The 26,458-nt window shown below is 37.9% G+C and overlaps 1 protein-coding gene across 1 annotated transcript; it reads right to left on the reverse strand.

Moving 5' to 3' along the window:
- Window positions 1-1,962: 1,962 nt before the first annotated feature.
- PTCHD3 (patched domain containing 3) lies at window positions 1,963-18,513 on the reverse strand. The gene is made up of 4 exons (XM_004692946.1): window positions 17,416-18,513; window positions 16,469-16,590; window positions 9,244-9,389; window positions 1,963-3,470 (listed from the first exon to the last, which is right to left on the reverse strand). The coding sequence occupies exons 1-4, from the start codon at window positions 18,511-18,513 to the stop codon at window positions 1,963-1,965; spliced, it is 2,874 nt and encodes a 957-aa protein (XP_004693003.1).
- Between the last annotated feature and the right edge of the window lie 7,945 nt (window positions 18,514-26,458).

The raw sequence follows: 26,458 nt of genomic DNA on the forward strand, positions 1-26,458 counted from the left end.
TGTGGCTGCATTTCGTTGTGTCACATTATGGAATTCCTTTTCCTCCTCTGCCTTTCAAAAAGGCAGCTCATGAGAGAAACTGAATGGCTCTTGCCTTCTGGGTTTTTCTGTCAGCACAGCCAGAGTGAGCTGAAGATCTGGATGGCTTGGCTGGAGTTTCCAGTGAGTGAGGACTTTGGTTATGATAAAATAATGAGATGTGGACTTTTCCTTAGGAAATCCCCCTAGAATGTCAGTTTTCTTATGGTTTTTCTACTGAGGAAAGCTAAAAATAAACTTCCAGTGAACTTTAAAGTCTATTAAGCTAATTAAGTGCATTTTGAATTTTAATTCAAAATCAATTTCTTTGTGAATACCTCAAAACTTGATGCTGATCCTAAACTTTTTAGAAAGAACAATCATAATCAATAGTATGTCATAGTATTGTACTTCTTTTGACCTAATTTTTTCAAATTTCAGGTTAATGCATGTTAATATACAGACACCTAATGCACATTTCTCATTCTAATTACACACTGTAGTGGCGACAACCCCCCCTTTCCATCAACGTGTGTGCCCAACCCCAGCGGTCAGGCCATGGGCACATACACACACCTCCCTGTGTGGTGATGAGGACTCACATTACCGTGCTGGGTTTCATGGTCATTCATAGGTTACTCCTTGACCAGTATCACTTCTTAACAAATGCATAGTATTATTTACCTTGAGTATTTCTCAACCACACCAGCAGAGACTTTGTTTACTGTGTTCTTTGTTCTGTGGTAAAAGCCTAGAACAGTGTTCTAGGCTTTAAAGAAAAATCGTGAAGTAAATGAATTGCATACTTTTACACTAGGAAGGTCACGCTAGGACACAGGCCTGTTAGTACAGTTGCAAAAGAGAAGTGTTGCCACGCACCCCTTTCTATGGAGGACAGTCTTTGGATCTGGTCTTCATACTGATCTGGAATGGCTAATGAGGACGGTGTTTTTAGCAGCTCCTCCTGGGGGCGACTTCATTGCCAGTCCCGGACCTGCCTCTTGAGACAGTCTGGACAGGAAGATTGTGTTTTAAGGAGTCACCCATACAGAGTGAAGACCCTTAGCAGTCAGATCCCTTTTAGAAACTGTTGAACTTTAGAACTCTCAAAACCTTTTCCTTTTTAAAGAAAGAATTTATTCTTTTCAATTATCTATATAAAAAGCGAAATCAAATTATTATTCTATATTGATGAAAAAGTAGTTTTAAACCTAAAATTACCAGGACTACCACTTCCTTTCTTTTCAGCGTTAGATAATACTTATTTTTATTATCTGTATGTATTTATCTATAAATAAAACATATATCTGTTATCATTTTAGTATCAAATTTAAGTGATAGAGAAAATCTAAACAGATCAATTACTAGAAAGGAGACTGAATCAGCAATCAAACATCTCCCCAAAAGCAAAGTCCAGCACCTGATGGCTTCAGTGGTTATCTTCCAGATTTTAAAAAATAATTGATAGCAACTTCAGTTCATCAAAATATACCATTAAGAAAGTGCATAGAAAAGTCCCAGGATGGAGAATAGGCAATAATAAATTTACTTTACATAGTAATGCATTTAAGAAGTGCAATAACATTCCACTGAATTTTATATAGATAATATAAAATTCTTGAATTCCAGGCATAAATGCTAATGATAAGAGGGAAAAAAATAGAAAAAAAAACTGCAAAGTTTTACCTTACACCTGATTTTACAGTTTACAATAAAGATGACAAGACTTCCTAATTTAGTAAAAATATTTTAATGTAGGACTAATTAATTTTTCTCAGGATATTTTAAATAACAGTTTGGAATGAGATTTCCAAATCAAGGAAACATGCCTTCGTTTTAAGTTTATCAACTATCCTTAATAGCGCACTTTTACCAGATTGGGTTGGGGCAGTCAAGAATTCTATATTTGGTCTCTGATTTGTTAGAGGATATTCAAACAAACCTTCAAAAAATGGTCAAGAATACTGGAATAAAAATTAGGCCATGAATAGCCCCAAATACCATAACAAGAAACATAATCTTAAAACATGTCCTGAAGATGTATGTTTTAGCTACAGATAAAACCCACACTCCTATTATTGTTGAAAAGGCACTTTGTAACACAGGGTAGCCTAGCAAATACAATGCCTCAATTGCTTTTTGGTTTGCTGAGGGTTTAGAACTGGAAACAAATGCATATGAAATGTGTGCAGAAAAATCAAAAGAAAACCCTATACAAATAACTAGATTCATCATGGATACAGAATCAAGATTGACATGCCAGAATCCCATGAAACCTGTTACTCCTACAATCACAGACGCAATAGCAAAAGTTACCCACAAGGAACACATTGGGTGGGGAATTAACAATAAAGAAACAATGAACATAGCTATTGATGCAACAATAACACTTCGAATAGTGTTTTCTAATATTGCAGTATATTGATCAAAATATATAAATGCTGGGTTATAAACCATTAGGGGAATTTCACACCTTTTGGCAATACCTCGAAATTGGTTTAACATGTTCTTCTTACTGCGTGAAGAAGAAATACCCATGGTCTGAATGAAGGCCCTGGAAGAAGTAATTTCATGTGATGATGAAACATTAACATCATATGTAAAAATTGGAACATGCACTAAAAATTTAGGAAGGTTGTTTATAAAATCATCTCTATTATTTACATCTAAGCGGTTGGTTTCCATAAACTGGATATATGCTTGTAACCAAAACTGTGTTAGATTTTTAACTACATAGTCATTGTCTTCAAAATTTGTCAGACATTTTCCTAATTTTTGTCTAGTGTCTTTATCCCAGTAGTCAACAGTTTCAGTAACGATCACCATCACTATGGGACCATAGTCTGAAAAATATTCTTCATGTACATTAAAATAGGGTGTGATATAGGAATCATCACTTGCCAAATGTCGAAGGTCTAGACCTTCTTGCACTTTGAAGCACCCATATATACTGAAGATGATGTACAGAACATATAAAAACACTACCAAAAACTTGGCTTTAGTGTTTGTGAGAAAGGGGCCAAAATAATCTCTAAAGAACAAGTTCATGGGATGGATATGCATTTCTGGGTCAGTTTCAAGAGAACTAAATGGGAGACATAAGTTCTTTATCAACGAGGAATATTTTTGGTTTGGGTTATCTACTGACCTTTGCAGCCAGCGTAGACAGACCACTTCTCTCCTACCATCTAGGGCCATAAATGCTCCAAAACAGGTGATGTTATAAAAATAACAGAAGAGCAAGGTTGTTCCCGTGTACATGCAAAAATATTGTACAGACTTAAAGGACGTCAAAATCCCTGTGGAGAAGGCGAGGACATTGGTGAGGGTGGTGATCGTGATGGACACAGCCACCTTTGAATAGACATCAGACATTCGCTGTTTTACGCTCTCTGTGAGGCTGGTCTTCTGCCAGGCAGCAATCATGATAAACATGTCATCAACTCCAACGCCTGTTAAAAAATAAAAAAATCTTAAAACATATTAAGCTCCATTAAAATGTCAATAGCATCATTCAAAAGGTTTTTCCCTTTTTAATGAAGTAACATTGCTTTATGCTTTACATTCTTGTTGGTTTCTTGACAGTCTCAGATTTCTCCCCTCAGATTGGTCACCTGTGGTCCTCCACCAGAGTCCACTGTGCTCTCCCCTGCCCTGCCCCTCACCCCTCTCCCTCTTCTTACTCCTCCTCCTGGATGCCTCAGTGCTAGATCAAGTGTTCAAGGTTTAATTTTAAAGTTCATCTATGTCTGACCTGTTGTTTTGTTTCCCTATATTCCACATATAAGTGAAACGATCTGGCATTTATTATCTGTCCCTTGAGCCCTTATTTCACACAAATTACCTTTGCTTAGATAACGCTCTCTCTGGCTATCGCTGAGCCCACAACAGATCACACTCTTCCCTCTGTAATGAATGTGTGCTGTGCACAAGCTCCTATTATTTCCACATAGCCCAGCATGCTTTACTCCCCCTCTCCTCGGTGTCTTAATGTTGAGATCAAGAACCTGGTGGATGTGCGTTAGCTCAAGCTGGATTAGGAATCTTCCTTTGATTCTACCTGATTACATGAGAGACCATTTTCTCTCATAAGCCATTGCACCAAAATGCACAAACACTTTCAGCCAGTGTTCTGTTAGGGGACCTATCTGACCGCTGACAGCCTCAAGCTGTCACTGGCAGGGTTTGAGAGGCTCTGCATCAGTTACAGACACGCGCACTCTAGTTTTCCTGCTAGTCTGCTCTTGGTATCCAGAACGCTGTCATTCAAACTGCACATGCTGAATCTCTCCAAATGGCCTCATCTCCTCCAAACACTCACAACGAGATTACAATAGAGCAAAGCCCAAAACCCCCGAGGGAAAACCATGTGCCACAGCGCACACCAGGAGCAGCAGTCCCAGGTGGAGAAAACATGCAGTGGACTCTACTATAGGGACACTGAGGGCAGCACAGCTGGGGGGCAGGGGCGGGCACATGCTGTGCAGAGACCCCTCGAGTTGGTGGTTTGTACACATGATAGCGGGGACTCCTGAGACCTGTCAGAGCACTGAGTAGGGGGTCTGCAAGTTGACAGCCAGGAACTGGAAAGCTTTGGGGGGGTCAGTATGAGGATTACTGGCTTGATTTGAGGTTCTCAGTATAAAACAGCTGGATCCTTATTCAACAGGGAGACCGAAGTGAGGTCACCTGTGTCTCCCCATAGACAAGGCAACTACTTGAGACTGGGATATTCAAAGAGCCTGCCACACCACCCTGGGGCTAAAGACAAAACAGCAAAGGAATACCGGATAAAGTAGAGCTCAGTACCTGCTAATCACAGGAACCAACACCCCAGGATAAGGCTTTGTGTGTAAAAAGAAAAGAGAACTCCCTGCCTGTGACCCCATGCCAACTACAATCTGTGTCTAGTGCTGCATATAGCACTCAAAAACAGCCTGCAGCGAACATGAGACCATAAAAGACCTGAAGACTGAGGAGCAGGCAGAGGGGAGCACTGTGAGTCCCCAGCACACAGCTCTGCAATCCACAGCCCTGACATTTATTGGAAATGATTCTTTGCTCTGACACTCACTGTACCTTCTACACCTCACAAGTGCCAGTTCTCTAGTAACTGCAACAGGTGCAAAGACAACCAGCCCATCAAAATTAAAAAATGAGGAGACAGATGAACAGACCACAAATGCTGGAGGAAAAAAAAGATGGGAGTCCCATACCAGCAAAACTGCCGAATGTGACCAAGGAAGGCCTAGGGTAACAGTTCTAACAAAGTTATGGAACTCAAAGAAACAACAGTGGATATGAAACACAAGAGAATAAAAACAAAGCAAGATGAGGCAAATATTAGCAGTCACAGAAGTAGGAAACACTATAACTGAATTAAAAATATTTAATTGAGGGCCTCAACAGCAGACAGACAGGAGCAATGGAAAGAATTGGTGAGCTCAAAAACATGTTGTTGGAGAACAATGGAGAGAAGAAGAATTTTGAATATTTAAAGGAATGAGAATTTTTAAAAAAAAATAAGAAATGCATGTCACATGGGTCCTAAAAGTAACAGAGAAAGAGAAAGGCGTAGAAGGTTCTTAGTTACTTTAAAAAATAATGCCAGTGGGACAGGTGACAGCAGAGTGAAGATGTTAGTCTCTCCCCCTCCATGTGTTCAAACTAGATTGCAACAGGACAAATCCAACAACTCTTGAAGGAAAAACAGACAATTACAGCACAGGCTAGGTTGTGCCAGCCGAGGATGGAGACCCCAGCCAACAGTGGAACATGCTGAACGAGTAGCCTGCCTGGGCAGTGAGGTAAGCCCCAGTGTTCTGGCCTTCCCAAACAAAAGTAGGAGTTTGCTATCACTACACCTCTTCTTCAAGAAATAAAGGAAAGATGACTCCTATCTCTGTTAAAATATGAAAAGCCACAAAAAATTAAATAAGGAAATATACAGAGCCAGAAAACTAAAGACAAAATTACAGTAGCTAGTATCTATGTATCAATAATCATTTCAAATGTGAATGGAATGAACTTGCCAATCAAAAGGCACAGAATGGATAGTTGAAACTGAAAATAAATTCAACTTCCTATTGTCTCCAGGAGACCATGTGAGTTCAAAGATAAGCATATTCAAAGTAACTGGCTGGGGAAAAAAAAAATCCTACAAATGAATGGGACTCTCAAAAAGGCAGAGACAGACATACAACAAACACACACACACAAAAATCCTTGCAGTTAAAAAAGGGAGCAAGAGGCAGGATGGTCATTATGATTAAAGGGTCAATACATCAGGGAAGGACCACTGTATCATCAATATACATGCAGCAAAAAAAAAAAAAAAAGGTCACTGAAATATATAGAATAACTATTAACAAACCTAAAAACAGATATCTGCCACAACATAATGGTGGTAGAAAACGTTGACACCCACTTACTTCAATGACAAATCAACCAGAGGGCAAATCATCAAGGAAACAATAGCCTTAAGTGAGGAATTAGACCAGATGAGCCTATTAGATATTTATAGAGAACTACACCCCCCAAAAGCTGAGTACACATTCTTCTCAAGGTCACATGGAATATTCTCAGGGTAGATCACCTGTTGGGTCACAATACAAGTGTCAATAAATTTATGAAGTTTGAAATCATATCAAGTAAATGTTCTGATCACAATGGTAATGGTATCAAATAGAAATCAAACACAAAACGAAAGTGGGGAAAACCCCTACTATGTGGAGACTAGGGAGAACACTACTGAGTGACTGCACTATTGGGTTAATGAAGAAATCAAAGAAGAAATTTTAAAAATACCTGGAGACAAAGGTAAATGAAGACACAACCTATCAAACCTCTGGCAAGAACAGTCCCAAAAGGGAAGTACACAGCAATACAGAAACACAGCAAGAAAGAAGAAAGAAATCAAAGAAATACAGTGTGTACTGGTACTTAGAAAAATTTTAAAAAAGATAGAAAACTTCTAGTTAGACTCAGTAAGAAAAAAGAAAACCTTTTTGTCCAAAGGGGTTAAAGGAACAGATCTCAACAGCTAATGCTATATATACACACCCTCAGGTGACAGACTTGGAGAGAATATGAAAGGATTTCAGATACACAACAATGATACCCATTATCACCACTAATGTTTAATATAGTACTAGAGGTACTAACTAGAGCTATTAGGCAATAAACGGATATAAAAGAAACCCAAATTGAAACAGAGAAGTAAAGCTATCACTATTTACAAATGACATGATAGTATATATAGAAAACTTTAAGGACTAAAGACTGCATTTTAAAAGATATTCGAATAATCCGTAAAGTAAGAGACTACAAAATCAACATACAAAATTCTGTTAAATCCCTATATGTAAATAATTAACTAGAAGAGAATGAAATCAAGAAAATAATACCATTTACAATAACATCAAAAAGTATTAAATAGCTAGAAATAAAGAGGTGAATGACCTATACAATGACAAATATATTGCTAAACAAAAAATAGAAGTCATAAGAAATTAGATATTTCCTGTTCATGGATTGGAAGAATTAACATTGTTAAAAAATACACCTTACCCAAAGCAAGATATATGTAGATAAAATGCAATTCCTATCAAAGTTTCCATGGAATTTTTTCAAAGAACTAGAACAAATGGCAACCCCACGTACAACATGAAGCCAAAGCTACTCACCACCAAGCAACATTGACAAAAAAAAGAAGAGGGATGGATTAGGCTCCCATACTTCAAACTCTGATACAAGGCAACAGTAATCAAAACATTATGGTACTGGAGTAAAAACAGACACAGACCAATGGTATAGAACTGAGAGCCAAATATATATATTTTTGGACGGTACAAAATCGAGCGTAAAGCACACCGTGGAAAAAGGAAAGTCCCTTTAACAAGGGGTACTACAAGATGGAGTAGCCACAAGTAGAAAAATTAAACTAGACCCCTCTCTCATAACCTACATAAAAAATAATTCAAAGTGAATTAAAGGTTTGGATGGAAGACCTGCAACCATATAATATATAGAAGGAAACAGACAAAATGTTCCATAATATTGGTTTCAGGGATGCCTTTGGGGAATTGACTCTAACTGCAGGGAAGCTAAAGCAAAAATAAACAAATGAGACTACACCAAGCTAAAAGGCCCAACAAAAGGGGAGGCATTAAAATGAAAAGACATCCTACTGAGTGGGAGAGTACATCTGGACATCACACGTCTGACAAGCGGCTGGTAGCCAAGATCTGCAAAGAACTCAAATAACTCAACAACAGCAAAAAGCAATCAAACAATGCACAGAAGAGCTAAATAGACACTTTGCCAAAGACGATACAAATCACCAGCAGGAACATGAAAAAATTGTTTGCCATCACTTATTGTCAGGAAAATGCAAATCATAAGCATACCACCTCACCCCAGTGAGAGAGGTCTATACATGTATGTCACAAAGCACAGATGTCGGTAGGATGAGGAGGAAAAAAGAACCCTGGTACTTTCTCGGTGGGGACATAGATGTTTAATATGTTTGACCTGACAATTCATGTTGATATGGGATTAGGTTGTTTCCAATAATTTCTCAATTCTGAGTCACAGTGAAATGCACATACTTGTTCTACTTTTGGAGTGTTTTTTTCAATTATTAGGACAAATTCCTAGAGGTAGAATTGGCAGGTGAAAGGTATCCCCTTTTAAAACTTTTTTTGAGGTCCCCTTTAAGCCTTTTGTTTTGATACAAAAATTGGACTAACAAAAGTGTAAGCCAATTCCCAGTTTCTCCAAGCAGTAGATGACAGTGTTTATTACATTCAGCCTTACCCAAAGTTTCAGTCTTCCAATACTTATTAATCTAATAAGAAAATGGCATCTTACTTTTACTTTAATTTATATTCCTTGATTAAAAGGTCATATATATTTTCCCCTTACATTTTCAGTAATTTGTCTTTTCCCCTTTTTTGGGGGGTGGGGCATGTATGTGTGTGTGTGTAAGACACAGAGAGAGAGAGAACTGCCTGTTTATGTCATTGTCTACTTTTCCATTTTGGGTTCTTATTTTTCCCATTTCTAAAGATACAATTCAATGGTTTTCTTTTTTCCATTTCTGACACCTTATTTTGGTTCTGTAGAGTCAGTTGAGTTCTTTTGCTTCCTCTGTCATAAACTCCTTCTATCACCTACTTTCTCCCCAACACACACACAGTGCAGCCTCACATTTCTTTTACTCACCTAGAATTAGAAATGGTGAATTTGCAACTATTGTCACAAATGGCACCCCAATGTACAACATGAGGCCAAAGCCACTCACCACTGACAAGGCAACAGAAATCACTCCAACGACTGCAGTACACATTTTGTTTCGTATACAGTTAAACCTGTAAATTTGGAGGGAAAAATTATGAATTTTTGGCAGTAGCTTTCGTGCTTAAATTCCATCAATTCATAACATTCTTGATTTGGACCTGTTCTGAAATCTCTTGTGCACTAATTCCTATACCTGTCTCCTGAAGACCTTTAATTCCCACACACTATCCCAGACCAACAAAACAAATCAAAAGAGGGAATATCAAATTGGGATTTTGGGCTTTTACTAACTCTCGGTGATTCCTGTGCAGCTGGCCAAGCACTCATCTACTGATCATCGTATTTCAGAGCCACAAGATGTGCTAGAGCACAGCAGGTGGTGAATTCTACTCTAGCGTTCAAGGAGTTGTATGTGAATAGAACACAATACTAAATGGTGGCAGCTGTAGTGGGGGAATGTGCTAGAGATTTTTTCACCCATCACCTGACTCCAACTAGCTGTTAACACAGTCCTAAAGGGTTCCTGTACAACAGAGATAGTACAATATGAATTGTGGCTAATAAAATGTATGAACGCACCCCACTTAAACATTTTTCAAAATTTTCCTTTATTGATAAAGTGGGTTCTAGAAAAGTTGTTATTAATTGCAAAAGGTTGTTTTGAAATGTACTTTATTTGATTAACACAGACTTCTCTGTTTCTCCATTGGACAACCAGATATAGAGCTAGAGAGAGCATTTTAAAGTATGTATTCAATACTTTGCCTCCACAAAAACCACATTACATTTTAAAATATTGATGACATCTTTGGTTTTATATCTTGATTTTATGTTAACAGTTTTAAAACAAATGACTGATAAAAGTCTCTGGACTTTTATAGGAAATAGAAATTAAGTTTGCAAAGAAGACCAGACGAGTCAAATAAGGAAATGGAGCTACTATTTCTGAAAGAGAATGTGACTAAAAGACTTTTCAGACAAGACCATACTCATATATCAAAACTTTGTTCTTATTTAAAAAATTCTGCACCATTGATATATTCTACTTTTCCTCAAACTGCTAGTGCTAAGAGTTAAACTGAGGGAAACACACACACACACACACACACACACACAAATTTCAGAGCAAAAGTAAATTGCTTGGATACAATAAATTTCAACATAATGAGTATTTTCCTTTTGCAATACTTCTTGAAAACAATACAAAGATAAACTTCAAATTCAGAAAGATTAATGACAGTTATATATGGCATGCTTCTTCTCAATCCCTTTTACAAGTTTCTTCATTTTAAGTAAATTTTTTAGACACTGAGTTAGGAAAATAAATTATTGGTTACAGTGACTCTACTTTGACTAATGCTGATGTTCTCTAAGTAACTGTTAATGATTTTAAGCACAGGAAAGATTTGGAAATGAAACACTGAGGAGATTGATGAAATGAATATGCAGATATTCTGGTCCCCCACAAGAACCTTGGTATAAGCAGTTTATCAAAAATGATTGGAGAGTTTTAGAACTTTAGATTTCCTAGAAACCAGATCAACAGATCTTGATCCTAGGGCTTACAATGAAGCCACAGAATCATTGTGTCTAAAAGTTTCCTCATATGATTCCAAGGATCAGTCAAGTTTTGGTCCCCCTGGCAGCAAAATGATCGATTTTCTAAATTTTCTAGTAACAGGGCAGGGTAGGGCTGCATTAGAAATTATTCCACTTAGAAAACTATATGTTTGGGGAGGAAACCACATCTTCCTATTAATGATGCCTATTAAACACAAGAACAATTAAAGTATATTTGATTTTCCAGATTTTATCAGATGTTGATCTAAGAGTTGATATAAGTTTTGTTATTTCTAAAATGTCAATTTTGAATTAGTCCAATTTGGAGCATACCCTCTTGTGGAGGTCTTTCTATTGTCCAAATGACTTCATTTCAAGCCAAAAAAAATATGGAATATTAAAATGTGTTGAATTCTGAGCTAAACTGAGTTAAGATAGTTTTCTTTGTAACTATAGTGGGAGATGTCAAAAGACTTTACAAATGCACTGGAAGGAAAGTCAGCTTTATATATTCAAGTCCAATGAATGCAAGTATGAGAACTACACTCACACCCGCGACTACAGAAATGTCCTGGTCCTTTGCTTTGTGTATGTTCCAACCCAGGAATTAGTTTTGCAACATGGAGAGGAGGAAGACATAGTAGGCAAGTACTATGAGAAATAAGGCGATATACAAATGAAATAATAATAAAGACAGGAAAATGTAAAAGGAACCAAACAGAAATTCTAGAGTTGAAAAACTAAAAAACAAACAAACAAACAAGACTTAGAGACAACAGATTTAGGAAGCAGCAAAAGAGTCACTCTTCACAGACAATGTATCCTTAGTATGAATTTATTACTTATCAGAAGCCATGGAGGTCAAGGGACAGTAAAATAAAGTGTGAAAAGGGAAAAAAAATCAACTAAAAAAATCTCTATCCAGCAAATCTTTAAAAATAAAAATGGAAAAGAGATGAGGAAATTTGTTGCTACTATATCCGCTCCCTTAAGAAATTGTTAAAGGGAATTCTTTCAGTGGAAATGAAAGAACAATGAAAAATAATTCTTAAGTCATATGAAGAAATCGTGTTTACTAGAGGTCTATATTATTATTGTTGTACTTTAGGTTTATGTCTTTGTTTACTTCTGACAGAGTTGAAAAGATAAACAACTAAAAATTATTATAAATCTATGTTATAGGACAAACAATGTAAAAGACGTAATTTGTGACAATGGAAATAGGGAGGACAGCGCTATTAGAAACATCATATTTGAATATTTTTTAAGTCAAGTTAATATGAATTAAAGGTAGATTGTTTTAAATTTACGATATTATATAGAATTTCCATAGTGCTCACACACACACACAACTCTCTAAAAATTACCACAGAAGGAAATGAGAAGAGAATCAAAACATCTTACTAGGCAAAGAGAAAATAAACATAAAATAAGGCCTATAGGAACAAATAAGGAACAAAATTCTATAGAATATAAGGACCAAAAAAGCAAAATAGCAAAAGGAACTTCTACTTTTTAACAATTACTTTAAATATAAATTGATCAAGTTTTCCAATCAAAAGGCAGAGACTAGCAGAAAGGATATAACACCATGATCCAACTGTATACTGCTTCCTAGCAACTCATTTAAGATCCAAGTTTATAAGCAAAATGAAGCTTGAAGGATGGAAAAAGATATTCCATGCAAATAGTACCAAAGGAGAATGAGCATTGTCACAGTGATAAGAAATAAGATACTTTATTTCAAAACCTGACAAGACAAAGCTGGTCATTATACATTGATGAAATTATCCAGCAGATATAAGTATATAACTTAAATAGACACCCAAAATATTTGAAGCAAATGTGCATATAATTGTAGAGAGAAATAACTAACTGTATAATAATATTTGAAGAAGTCAACACACCATTTTCAAAAATACATCAAACATCTGTGCAGATAATTTATAAGACTAGAGAAAATTAACACCACTTTAAATTAGACTCCCCCCCCCACACACACACAAAGAACCCTCATTCCAACAATAGCTAAATATACATTATTTTAAAATGCACATGAAATTTTCTCTGGGATAAAACATATGTTAGGACTCAAAAGAAGATTGAAAATTTTAAGAGGTTTAAATGATTCAAAGTACCTTTTCCAGCCAACAGTGGAGTGAAACTACAAATCAATAATAGAAGGGGAAATGGAAAGTTCACAAAAAGATGGAAATTGAACAAATTACTATTAAATAACTGATGGGTCAAAGAAAGAATTACAAAGGAATTTAGAAATTACGCGAGGAATTATCTTGCAACAAATGAAAACAAACAAACAGCAAACCATAACTTCTAAGATACAGAGACACCAGTGCTTGGAGGTATATTTCTGTTATAGCTATGTTAAAAAAAAAAAAAAAAAGTTCAAGCCAATAGCCTCACTTAAAACCTTATGGTAGAAGAAAAAGAAGAGAAAACCATATCTATATAAAGCTCACAGAAGGCAGGGTGAAAATAAAATTTAGAAAAGAAGAACAATAAAGAGAACAAAACCAGAAAGATTCCTGAAACGCCCAACAAAATTAATATCTTTATCAAGCGTGAGAAAATTTAAAAAGACAATGTAAATAACTAAATTAGCTATCTGAATGTGGAGACATTGCTACTGACCTTGCTGGGTTAGGAAAGATGGTTAAAGAATATCAGAAACAATTAATGCCAACAAATTTGATAACCTGAATCAAGACGGAAATTCTTAGAAACACAAATAATCTGAACTGACTCAAGAAAGTCTCAACAGACAAATACCAAGTAAAAAGACTGACTCAGTAGCCAAAATCTCCTAACAAAGAAAAGTTCATGATCAGGATTTCACTGGTGAATTTTACCAAATATCTAAGGGAAGATAAACACGAATACCCAACCCCTTCTAAAAAATGGGAAAGGAGGGAATACTTACCAACTCTCTTTACTAGGAAGCATTATGCTAACACTAATGACATCTTTGTCACAAGAAAAGTATACACTACTAGCTCTTATGAGTGTAGATACAAAAGTCCTCCACAAATTTCTAGCAAATACAATTCAATAGCATAATAAAAGAATTATATACTATGAACAAGTGGGATTGATCCCATGCATGTAACTGTGATTTCACATGGGAGATTCAATCCACATAACACCACATAAATGTAAAATCCACATGAGAATCTCAGTAAATGCCAAGTAGGTACCTGACAAAGTCTTGTTTCATGATTAAAAAAACACTAAAAAGGGCCCTCCCTGGTGGCGCAGCGGGTTAAAACACAGCACTGAGAAGCTTGAGCTACTTCTGCATGAGTTCGACTCCCGCCTGCCCTGGAGGAGATCCACATGGCGCGTCAGACCTCTCCTGACCCACCCGCTGCTCCCCTCAGCAGTGTACTTCGTCAATCTGCCTGTTCTGCTCCCCGCTCTGTCTCTGGTGAATCCTCTCACCCTCCACATCTCTGGCCTGTACCCCAGCTCTATAATAAATAAATCTTTAAAAAAAAAACGCTAAAAAACAAGGACTAGGAGGAATTCCTCAAAATCATAGGGACATTATTTACAGCTGCATAACTAATACCACACTCAATAGTCAGAGATTGAGAGCTTTCTCTCTTTTAGTTTTTCTTTTTAAGATTTATTGTATTTATGCATACAGAACTGGGGTGCAGGCCAGAAGTGCAGGGGCAGTGAGAGGATTCACCAGAGAAAGTGGGGAGCAGAGCAGGCAGATGGACAAAGTACACTGCTGAGGGGAGCAGTGGGTGGGTCAGGAGAGGTCTGCGGCGCCATGAGGGTCAGCTCCCTGGCCAGGGATTGAACTCATGATGAAGCTGCTGCGGAGAGCTTCACAGTGCTGCACTTTCACCCACTTTCTTTCTTTTAACTTAGGAATAAGATAAAGATGCCCACTTTCACCACTAATATTTAACATTGTGCTGGAACTGCTAGCCAAAACAATAAGTCAAGAAATAGAATTTAAAAACTCTAAGTTGGAAAGGAACAAAAATAATCCCATTCACAGATTACATAATAAAAGATATGAAAATTCCAAAGCATCCACAAGAAAACTACTAGCTACAAAAATTCAACAAAACTATAAAATACAAGAGCAACTTATAAAAATCAGTTGTGTTTCTATTTATGCACAAAGACAATTACAAAAGGAAATTAAGAAAGCAATTCTATTTAAATAGCAGCTAAAAGAATAGGGCAAAAATACTTTTGACCAAGGAAGTAAAAGATACGTACACTGAAAATTATCAAACACTGGTGAAAGAAACTAAAGAAAACTTAATTTAATAGAAAGACATCCTTAGTTGATGGGAAGGAAGGATTAATATTGTTAAAATGTCAATCACCTAACGTAGTCTACTGATTCAATACAATTTCTATTAAAATTCCAAATTCCTTTTTTCTTTTTCAGAAATGGTAGAGCCAACCTTCAAAATCATATGGAATTGCAAGGAGCCCAGGGTATCAAAAATAAAACCTGAAAAAGAGGGGAAAAGCTCAAAACTTGTAACAATTTACTGTCTTGAAAATAATGTAGTACTATCATGTGGCTAAAAAGACTTATCAACACAGGCCACTATCAAGAAAGTGACGAGACAGTCAAGAAAGTGGAGAAAATATTAGCAAGTCATAGCTGATAACAGATATAATAACTGAAATATGCAAAGTACTAGTGGCAAACTCAAGTCAACAACAAAAGGTCGAACAATCCAGTTATAAAAAGGGCAAAGAACTTGGAGAGAAACTTCTCCAAAGATGATACACAAGAGACCGATAAACAATTGAAAAGATAATCAACATCATCAGATTTTAGAGAAATGTGAATCATAACCACAACGAGATACCACTTGACACCAAAATGGGAATAATCAATGAAACAGAAAGTAACGAGTGTTGGTTTCTAGGGTGCTGCGGTCAAACTGCAGCCCCTGTGTATTGCCAGCAGGATAGAAAGTGGTGTAGACTCTGGAAAACAATGTGATGCTTCTTCGCGAAGCGTGGAGTGACAATAGCAAGCACCAACTCTACTCCAGGAGTCTACTGAGAACCTGGCAAGCGTTCCAACAGGAGCGCACCGTGTTCACTGCACTGTCAACGACTGTCGAGGGAAGGAAATATTCAAGTGCCAGCAGAAGACCATGGGCAAGCAGACTGGTGTACACAGAATGGAGTACAGAGCCATAGAATGGAGTGAAGTTGGCACACGGGTACGTGGAGGACAAACCCTGGAAGCTCTGTGATACGTGAAAGAAGCTAGTCACAAAAAAATCAATGTATGATTCCATTTACATGAAAATCTAGAGAGGCACATTCCGAGAGAGAGAGAGAGACTAGATTAAAGATTAACCCGGACTGGAGGAGAGAGCCGCAACAAGGAGCTGTTGCTGACTGGTCACGGAGCCCCTGGGTGGCGAAATATACTTGAAAACAGTCATGACAGGAACAGCAGTGGCCGTGTGATCGCTGCCACTGAACTGCACACTTAACATGGTCAGAAGGGCACATTTTAAGTTATTCATCTTACCACAAATATTTTTAAGTTTAAAAACTAATAAAAGTTTTTTACCTGTAGCATGATACGATTGCAAACAATATGATTAGAATGTATGCCGTGTGAAACAAAGGGATCACTGTCCTAGCAGTTGCCTCAAATTCCAGTTTCCTAGAAAGTGATGTAAAGTAGACCACCTGTCATAAAAATATACTCAGGTAAATAACTTTTAATTCCAATATTTGTGTATGAGTGACAAATTCTATCAAAATAGTACAGCTTATTAGTTGAAATGTTAAAACTCATTGAGACTAAAATATGTGGATTATGATTTTAGAATAAAGGCAATAAAAATCCCCTCCCCCCAATCGATGGCCTGCATTCTAAGGTTCCTTTCAAAAAGTCGATATTTAATACTCCTGATACACAATTTCTGAATTTTCTCTAGTACTCTGAAACAGATGTCAAACTTCTGGCTTTTTCGAAATTACAATTAGGTTGCTATCCTTTACTATTTAATTAGAAAATATAATTTCAGAAAGGCCTGGCATTCCAAGGCTTTTCCCAGCCTTTCATCAGGCCTATGCGAGTCACTTTGCTGCACATCTAAGGTGCCCGGAAGGATGCCAGCACACACTTGAGGAATCTCAGCTACTTGTCTTTTTCAAAAACACCAGAGACCTTCAGCTTAAAGGTTTGTCTTTTTATTCCAGTGACACCAAGCAAATTTTGCTCCCAGAAAACAGTCAAGACTTCACTGAAAGAATTTCAAAGCAATTTGACTAGAATACTGAACACCAAAAGGATCCACGCCCCGGAGAGTAGGTAGGATCAGGGTTTCCCGCCAGAGTGTGGCCATGCTGCAAGGTTGGAAGCATCCCCTAGTGCCAGTTTACATACAGTGAAGCAGGCTCAGGTTCGAGTCCAGGTTCCCCCCAAATAGCCAGGCCTTGGCCACATCCTTGGACAGGTCTCTCCCTCCCACCTTCTCCTGACCTCCCTCTAAACCCAGACCCAGGTACCTGGATGTACTTCAACGCCAGGCGCTTTTCAATGTTGTTAATTTGGTCCAGGAACTCTATCAGCCAGTTCTTGCTGTGACGGTCGTCCTGGGGGTCCACCGTCTTCAGATAGTACTGCAGCCGCATGGCTTTGGCGCTTAGGAGGACATGACTCGGTCCCACCTTGTGCCCTAAGACGGTTCCTCCTAAGAGGCCGGCCAAGTAGATGGATGCCTGACTTGTGTTGTACACAGGGAACGTGATGCTTTTCAGGTCCACGTTTCTATTGTTCTGCCAGGTGAACAGGAGAGGGTTGGGGGGCATGCAGTTGCCCTGGTACCTGGCACACGCCTGTGTATACAAGATCCTGGTTCCGTCTCCTCGTGGCCCAGCCAGAGTCTGCACCGCCTGGTCCAGTTGACTAATTTCCGCCAAGACCACTTGGTCCAGCAGAGAGGCAGTGTTGGAGACCACCAGGATGGAGGCAAAGTTGGCTTCGGTGCTGTGTCTGAAGGGTGAGAAGAAGTAGGACTCGTTGATGGAGAAATGTGTCTGCACGAAGCGCCGCTCAGCTTTGGCTGGGCTGCCTGAAGGCGTGTACTGCTCCTCCAGGTTCTCTTCTTTGTCCTTGGGCAGGTAAATCCAGCCGGTGCCCAGAACAGCCGACAGCAGCAGGGGCGCCAGCAGGAAGATCCAGGGGTATGAGCCCACAGCCAGTCCCATCTTCTGGAAGCCGCGGGAGAGGGGCTCCTCCAGGCAGTTGGTGTAGCAGTGGGGCCGCTCCGGGGGGCCGGCTTCCCACTGGGGGTCCGGGACCGGGGACTCCCACTTTTCAGACGACTGGTGGGATGGGTCTGGCCCGGAAGCCCGGCTAAGGTCGTGTGCTTGTCCTTGACTTGATACCAAGACCTGCCCCGGCTCCCGCGTGAGGGCGGGGAGCTGCTCAGGCCCCGATGCTGATTCCGACATCGTGGCGGTTGCCGACGTCGTCGCCTCCAGGTCTGATCTGCTCTCTGAGTCCGCTTGGGGCCAGTCCTCCTGCTCCTGCCTCGGAGCCTCTGAAGCTGTCTCCTGCTTGGACTCCATTTTGGGAGTAACCTTGGAGGGACTAAGACCCATTTCCCGGAAGGAAAGGCCACTTTGTTAAACAGGAGCGCAGACCAGAAAGCCAGCGCCCAGCCCCCTCCACCCAACGGTTTCCTGGAGAAATTCGAAGGAGGCTGTTGGAGCTCCTGCCAACGGTTTCCTCGTTCTAAGACCTTTGACCTGTGCTGCGCATGCCTGGATCTGGAGGATTTGTTGGAGAACAGGTGTTTTGACAGGTAGCCTAACTAGCCCCAAATTTGTTGTGGGGTGCCTGTCCTTCAGCAGTTCAGTTAATACAATGCAATCTTGTGAGAGTGAAATGGATGTGCCTGTCCTAGAGAAATCTGCAGTTATTCGGAGAATTTGACTTATTCACAGATATGCGCACCTACACACACAGGTGGGGGATGGGGAGAGAAAAGCCAGGGTGTTACATGTGTTCTGAGGACAGTCTTTATCATAAGGTTCTTATGAACCTGGTACACAGAATTTAATTATTTTTGCTATTAACTGAGAACATGATGTGTGCATAGATTCTCCAGTAAAAATTCGGCAATAAACACAGAAAATGAAAAGTGAAATAAAAGAGGGAGTGGTTGTTTAGCTTTACAAAACCCTTTTCCATGCATTTACAGGCATGTCAAAAATAATGTCCAAATGTATTTTTCATAAACAACTGTATTATTTGTGAATTCAATTTCATATTTGCTGAATATGTCTAGGATTAAGGGTGTAAGATAAAGGTGGAAGGCAGGAACTTAAATTTGGGGCTGAATTTGCTGATATGGACCAATGAGCAGAGATCCTGGACTCTCTGTGAACCTGCAGGACTAGACAGGCTCTAACATTTTGTTGAGTTGAACCAAAAGTGGCCTATAATAGAGCTGAAATGCCAGAACTGCCTCTATATACTGCACAGAAAGGAGTCCAACGACTTAGACTAATTACATCCTAGGAGTGGATTTACCCTGCAGTACCTGTTTGCTTACCTAGAGGGCTCCAGAGAACACAATTCACCGCAAGAGTGAAAAGGAGGCTCAGCCCTTGAGCGCCGTGCTCATTCTTTGTCAGAAATTATATTGGGAACTTGTGCTACTAACTTGGTATTCTAAATCCAATAAAGACAATTGGGTCTTTGTTTATAGGGGTCCAAATGAAGGGTGGCTGCAATTACCATAATGGACAGTGGAATCCAAGAATAAGACTTGCAGAGACTGATGGCATCGCCTAGTTGATCAGTGTGTCCCTGGAATAGGTAGGTGGGTTGTCTACTACATTTTTACTTGACCTGGAGAGATGGAAGAACTCTGACACATGTCCAGAATTCTAAACTGCTCCATTGTATACATTCACACTTAGAATTAAATTCATTGGCAAAACTAATTCATAAAAAGAGATCAGTCCTTTTGGAAAAAATACTGTATAAGAATCACCAGTTCTAGATATACTAAAATCTATACTGCAAAAAAGATGATCACAACTGTATCCAAATGTTTTCATAGCCCCCAAAATACTATAGGTAAGCTTAATAACAGCTACATATTCAGAAATCTCCTTCTAAAATTATAAATTCTTAACATTGTATGATCTTATATTTGGCAAGAGCAACTAATGTTTATCTGAATTGATAGTAAAATTGTTAAAAGTATGTATTTTGTTGACCTGATACATTTGGAGAAAAGAATACTAGAAACATCCTTAATCAGGATATCACATTAGTAAAGTGTCATGTTTAAAAGAGAAAAATGAAAGGTTATAAATATGATAGAAAAAATTTAATAAAAATTACAGGGATCCAGAACTTGTATAATCAGCAAAACTGAATAAAAAAATATAAAGCAAAAATCAATAGATTCCAAGAGGAATTGCTAAAGAAATTCTCCTCTATATTAGAACAGAAAAATAAAAATATCCTTATTTACAGTTTACATGATTTTATATGTAAAAAATCCTAAAAATTACACATAGACACACATTATTAGTACTAAGAAATAAATCCAGCAATTTTGCAGGAGACAGAACTCAATAGACAAAACTCAATTGTATTTTCAATGCTTTTTCGTTTTAAAAATGAAATAGAAATACTAATAAAATGCTAATTATGAAAGTTCAAGTAGTTAGATTACCATCAAGAAAAGTGGATTTCAGAGTAATAAAAAACATTGCAGATAAAGAGGTGACCACATAGTGACAAATAGTTTGATTTATGGGAGAATCCTAAATGTGAGGTGACCGTAGTCTCAAACTATATTTTTAAAATTCCAGAATAGAAGGAAATAATGAAAATTAGAATGGAGGTACATAAAAGTAAGAACTAGATAAAAATTGGTTCTTTTTATCTAACAAATTACTTAAATCAGAAATGAAAGATTACTATAGATCATTCTGAAATTAAAAGTTATAAGAAATTTCAATGAAAAATTAGATGCCAACAAGTTGTGTACATTAGATGAAATGGAAAAATTCCTAGGGCTAGAAATGCCACCAAAGCAGAATGAACAGCCAGCCAAATCGTGTACAGTTCCTGTAACAGGAAAATTGCCTGGCAATTTACCATGGCTACAATCACTTCTCATTAATAGTAATTGTACTTTTAATGTACGTAGATAAAGCATTTTCATAAAATATCCAGATTGTAAGATTGCTTTGTCTAAGAGTTTATGCAAATACCTTTTACAGTCTCTTAAAGGAGAAATAGATTTTGTGTGTTTTTACAGTCGTGGTTGAAAGGTGACCTTAATAAAATCACCGCAAGATGGCACCCGCTTCCTATTTTAAGTTACAGTAAATTAGCAGAGGATTCCTTTTCATTTTCTTCTGTTTTAAGTCCTAATTACACCTACCTCTCGAATTTATTATTCACGTGCTTTAAACTTACTGGCATCTGTAGCACATTTAGTCTGTAGATGGAATTACTGATTTGGGGAAGCCTTTTGTTATACCTTATGCATATTATGGCGACAAAGGCTTGGTTCCCTAAACACGAAAGAGGACATGTTGGAGGACGTTTTCAAGCACAGCACCATGAAGCAAATCCAGGCATAGGGCCTCCGATTGCCCATATCTGTAGTATTTCTTTCACGTCACATCAGAAAATTTTTCCCTTCAGAAAACAACTATTAAATGTATTCAAGGGTTCACAAACCAGTCATTATTCAGTCCTAACTTCAGTAGAAAAGCAAGTATATGCTTCTGGGTCCTATACTATCCTGTCTTCTCATTCTAGATTATCTTATTTTATTAATCAGTTTATCTAGATTACTAATTTTTGTGGGGGATTCTAGAATGTCAATCAAAAAAGGCTGCCTTTATTTTGTGTTTAATGCTGTAAGAGGAATTTGGCTTTCTTACAATGACAAAGAAACACGATCAGGCTGATTGTTCTATGAGTTTATCTGCCACATTTGATTTGGGAAACTCTTTCGTACTGGCAGCAGAGCTCAAGGCCACGCCAAGGACCAGCCTAGAAGTGATGGGCATCAAGCAACATGGCTTCGGAGCACCAAGTGGCTCAGGCTTCTTTCTTTCAACTGAGACAACCCCTAGACCTTTCATCTGAGTGTGGGAATCTACTTTTTCAGGGAAGGATTGTCCATACTTTAGAACACACCTGCTGTCTGAGAATGGGAACGACATTGGGATATTAAAGAATATAGTTTTGAACTGAACATTTTATCTCATCTGCTTCTTAGGCATGAACTGTCTAGATCAAGTCAAGCAGGCAAAGCACCATGGAGTGTTCAGTCTCTGCTTTCCTTATCTTTCTCAGTAGGTAGTTTCATTCTCCTGTTCTGCAGTCTTCCACAAATAATTCCTGCACCCCATCATATTCTCTGTCTCCATCTCCTGTTTTAAAGTCCCATTTTCTCAGGTTAGCTAGTTTGATAGAAAAGGGGGGGCTATTGCCCACTACTAATTATCAATCTATCTATCTATCTAGCTAGCTAGCTAGCTAGCTATAACATGTCTTTTTAAATTGTACATTAGTGGTATGATTATTCATTTTCTGCATTTGACTATGAGCTCTTCAGAGGCAAGAACTGTGGCTTGTTCATTCCTGTATTTGTTACCCATTGGATACTCAATGTTATTCAAAAGCAGTTGAGAATACAGCATGGAAGCAACAGAAGTACCCTCCAGCCAACCATTAAGGATCTGCCTAATCTTAGTACTCACATGGCCTCCTTGACTTCCAGTACTTCTCAAATTATTTAATTAAGATGTAGAAGACACCTTAACTGAAATGGATTCTGCAATAAGTAGATCCTCTGTTTTGTTTTGTTTTGTTTTGTTTTGTTTTGTTTCACATATCTTTAGGCTAAATGAGACATGAGGTATCTTTTTGTATCTCCTTATACATCCTTTTTCCTATCTTCTTTCTTCCTTGTTATGAATTAAAACAGTGTAGTTGTTCCTCCCAATCTGTGCAATAACCTGCCACCAGCATTACGAACTCCTCATCACTTTCTTTTTTTGGGTTAAAATCTTAAGAGCCCCTTGAGAAGGGGCTCTAAAACTGAAACATGAATAATTAAGAACAAAACAGAATTAAGAATGAATAGTGACAATAGCAAACGCTGATTGTGAATATAATATTTGGAAGGAACCATTGCTACATTGTGTATAAATGTGATAATATGGTCAACCCTTACAGCAATGGCCTCCACTGAATCTTGACTGTCTGTATGTGTGACATCTCCTTAATGACCCTGGCTTTAGCTTACTTGATCAAATGAGACATAAGCAAGTTTGACACAGCAGAGTTTTGTGCATTTGGAATTTGCTGGCTCTGAAACAACAGAAAACAGGGTACTGTTGAATTTGGGATCAGGGTCACAACACTCATAGTAAAACTCTTTAAGATAGTTCCTTTAACCTTGGCCTCCTTAAATTCCTTTGTGTATAATAAAGTGAATTTCCCATTTCCTACAGTATAGTGATGCCCAGAAAGAAGGCTCAAGAAGTAGCAGAAAACAAACTGGAGACTGCTTAAGGAAAAGAAAAGCAGAGATTTCATTAATGGAAGTATTAGCCAAAAGAGGAGGGAGAAGATGTTGAAAACTGCACTCAACACACAAAAAGTAAAATGAGCAAAGTAGATCTGAAAAATTATTGAGATAGGACTTTAAGAGGGGGAAATAATTTAATGTTTAGCTAGATCAGATAGTGACAATAATCTGAATCATTTTATCAGAGAAAATAGTAGTAATGCTCCCAGAGGGGACCCCAGTTCAGGAGATAACTGAGTAGCTGAGGAGGTGGATGCCTTTGTAGAAGTGCTCTGGAAGAACAGAAGAGCCAGTCAAGTGGCTACAAAAATAAATAAATAAATAAATAAATAACCGCAATAGATTTTTAAATTTTTATTTTAATTTTGTTTTCCCACGTGTATACCTTCCACTCATCCTCCACCAAATCACTCATGTCATTACCCCTTTTGCTTCCCTATACTGACCACCTTCTCACTCCCCTCCCCGATACCCGGTTTTCTCTGATAGTCATTAAATTCTTTCACTGAGTTTAAGATTTATTCCTGCTGTATTTTCCCTGTGTGTGTGTGGTTACTTATATTTCACAGGTGAGTGAAACGATCCAATATTTATCACTTTCTGACTTATTTCACTTACCATAATTACCTTGAGGACCATCTCTTTTGCCCCTAAAGCCACCATTTCATCTTTTTTCACTTTTCACATCTGCATAATATTCTATCAATGTTTAAGACAAGATTCTGCACCAATTTAGACTACTTCAGATGCATTATTAAGTAAGTTTCAAATGATAGCTACATATAGATTAATGTATTTTCTGAGCTCTAGGTGACCAAGAATTTCTAGTGTTAAATCTTCTCCAACGAGAGGCACAAAGAAGAGAAACGCTAGAAGGAAACAAGAAAAGTGATCAACGAGTGTCTGAAGTACATGATGTAAAGATCCTGAGAAGGAATTCAGATAAGTTTATCTAAATAAGGTGAAGATGGACAAGACTTAGTTAAACAATGAATGGTTTGATAATTCATCACAATATTTCTGCCTCAAAACAAAAATAGAGGCCTTTGTTTAAAAACACAAACAAAACATAAAGCTGATCTCCAAAACAAGTTAAAGCAATGGAAGGAGAGTGCTCAGTCCTAAAAAACATGGCTGGTTTACAGATTGTTTCCAGGAGTAATGGGATCAATGTAAGTGTCAAGATAAGACCTTTAAACTGAAGGAAACTTCTGGAAAGGAGTGGGGGAAATGAAATGCAATGGCATGACTAGGTGTAGTTCCCATGGATCTCAAGCATTGAAAATGATGTCAGATTTTATTGATGTGAAGTAAGTTACTTCGGGTATGGAAAGTCCCAAAGCTGATTAGTGGGTGTTCTGGGGGAAGAAACATTGCAGAGACATCGGTCCCCCCCAGGGCTAATGGACCACCAACTTCTGTTATATAAGAGTTTATGTAAGGTAGGAATAACCTGTTTCAGAAAAGATAGTTAATTTTTTCCTGTGAAATAGTTGGGGCTAGAGACTTCAAGACATGACAACTTTTTAGCAATCAGTTTAATTTTTTCAACAACAGAGGGTGAATAAGGTTTTTAACTCTCTGGAAACTTGATAATTTGTATTTTTCTAAATATGTATTTATGCCATTTCTTTTTAAATTGCTAACATTTTCATATGTTTCTTAAGATCTTTTTTAAAAATCTGTTCTTTATTTGTACTTTTGATTCCTTTTTCCATTCCTAACATTAACTTGTGCCTATTCTCTGTTCTTTTTTTTTTAAAGGTTTTCAAAATTTTCCCTGTCTACAGCTCTTTTAAAAGAACCAGGTTTTGATTTTGTTGTTTAACTCTGTTTTAAAAATCTTTGATCACTCTGTTTCTTTAATTTCTACCTATGCTTTTATTTCCTTCTTCCAGCTTTCTTTGTTCCTTTTCTGACTTCTTAGGTTGACAGTTTCTTAGGGGGGGGAAGTGTATTGTTAGTACAATACAAAGCACAACAAAACAAAACAAAGCAAACGCAATTGTAAACCAGAGAGATCCTGAGGGGAATAAGACAGGGATCAGGAGGAGGGAGGAAAGTGGAGGACAATGGTGATGGCAGGTGGGGGAGGGGGAAAGTAAACATTGTTGTAAAAGGAACAATAATGTAAATATATATAATATATATATACATATATGTATATATATATAAAAATATAAAAAACAATCAAGTTTCATCGGGCTAGGTACTCTACAGGTTTTGCTGGCTAGTGTTCTAATGATAAATTTTCATAAATCTAGTAATTTCCTTAATTTATTTAAGTCATGAATTATTAAAAGTGAGATGGCTTCCAAATCTATTGGATTTATACGGTCATATATTATTTATAGTTTTATTTATTGACAGAATGTTCTGTATAATATCGATTCTTTTCAATTTGGTGAAGCATATTTTCTGGATATCTGCTCATTTTTGTAAGTGTCTCTGTATATGAAAATAATAGTTACTGTGTTGAGTGTAAGATTTTTTATTCTTAAGTACACTGAACATTTTAAAAGCTATTTTTAAAAAGATTTATTTATTCATACAGAACTGGGGTACAAGCCAGAGGTGCAGGGGCGGTGAGAGGAATTCACCAGAGACAGAGTGGGGAGCAGAACAGGCAGATGGATGAAATACACTGCTGGGGGAGCAGCAAGCCAGGAGAGAGAGGTCTGCCGCCCCGAGCATCAGGGGCCCTGAGGGACACTGAATGGCGGCAGGTAGCTTACAGCGCCGCGTTCTAACCAGTGGCGCCACCTTGGAGGGCCCCCATTGTACACTATGACAATGTTTATATTTAGAACAGTTAATTTAGCTAAAAGAAGCCCTTCTGACTTTATTTTGCAGCCAGCAAACGTGGACTCATTACCCAGAGTTTCTTAGACTTTTCGACATTGTCCTGACTGGACTGGACGTGCTTCTTCCATCCTGGCAAGGATGGAGCAGGGTGGGCTGCTTCTCAC

Source organism: Condylura cristata, unplaced genomic scaffold (genome assembly GCF_000260355.1).
Source record: "Condylura cristata isolate star-nosed mole 26May11 unplaced genomic scaffold, ConCri1.0 scaffold00035, whole genome shotgun sequence".
In the NCBI taxonomy this organism is placed as follows: Eukaryota; Metazoa; Chordata; class Mammalia; order Eulipotyphla; family Talpidae; genus Condylura; species Condylura cristata.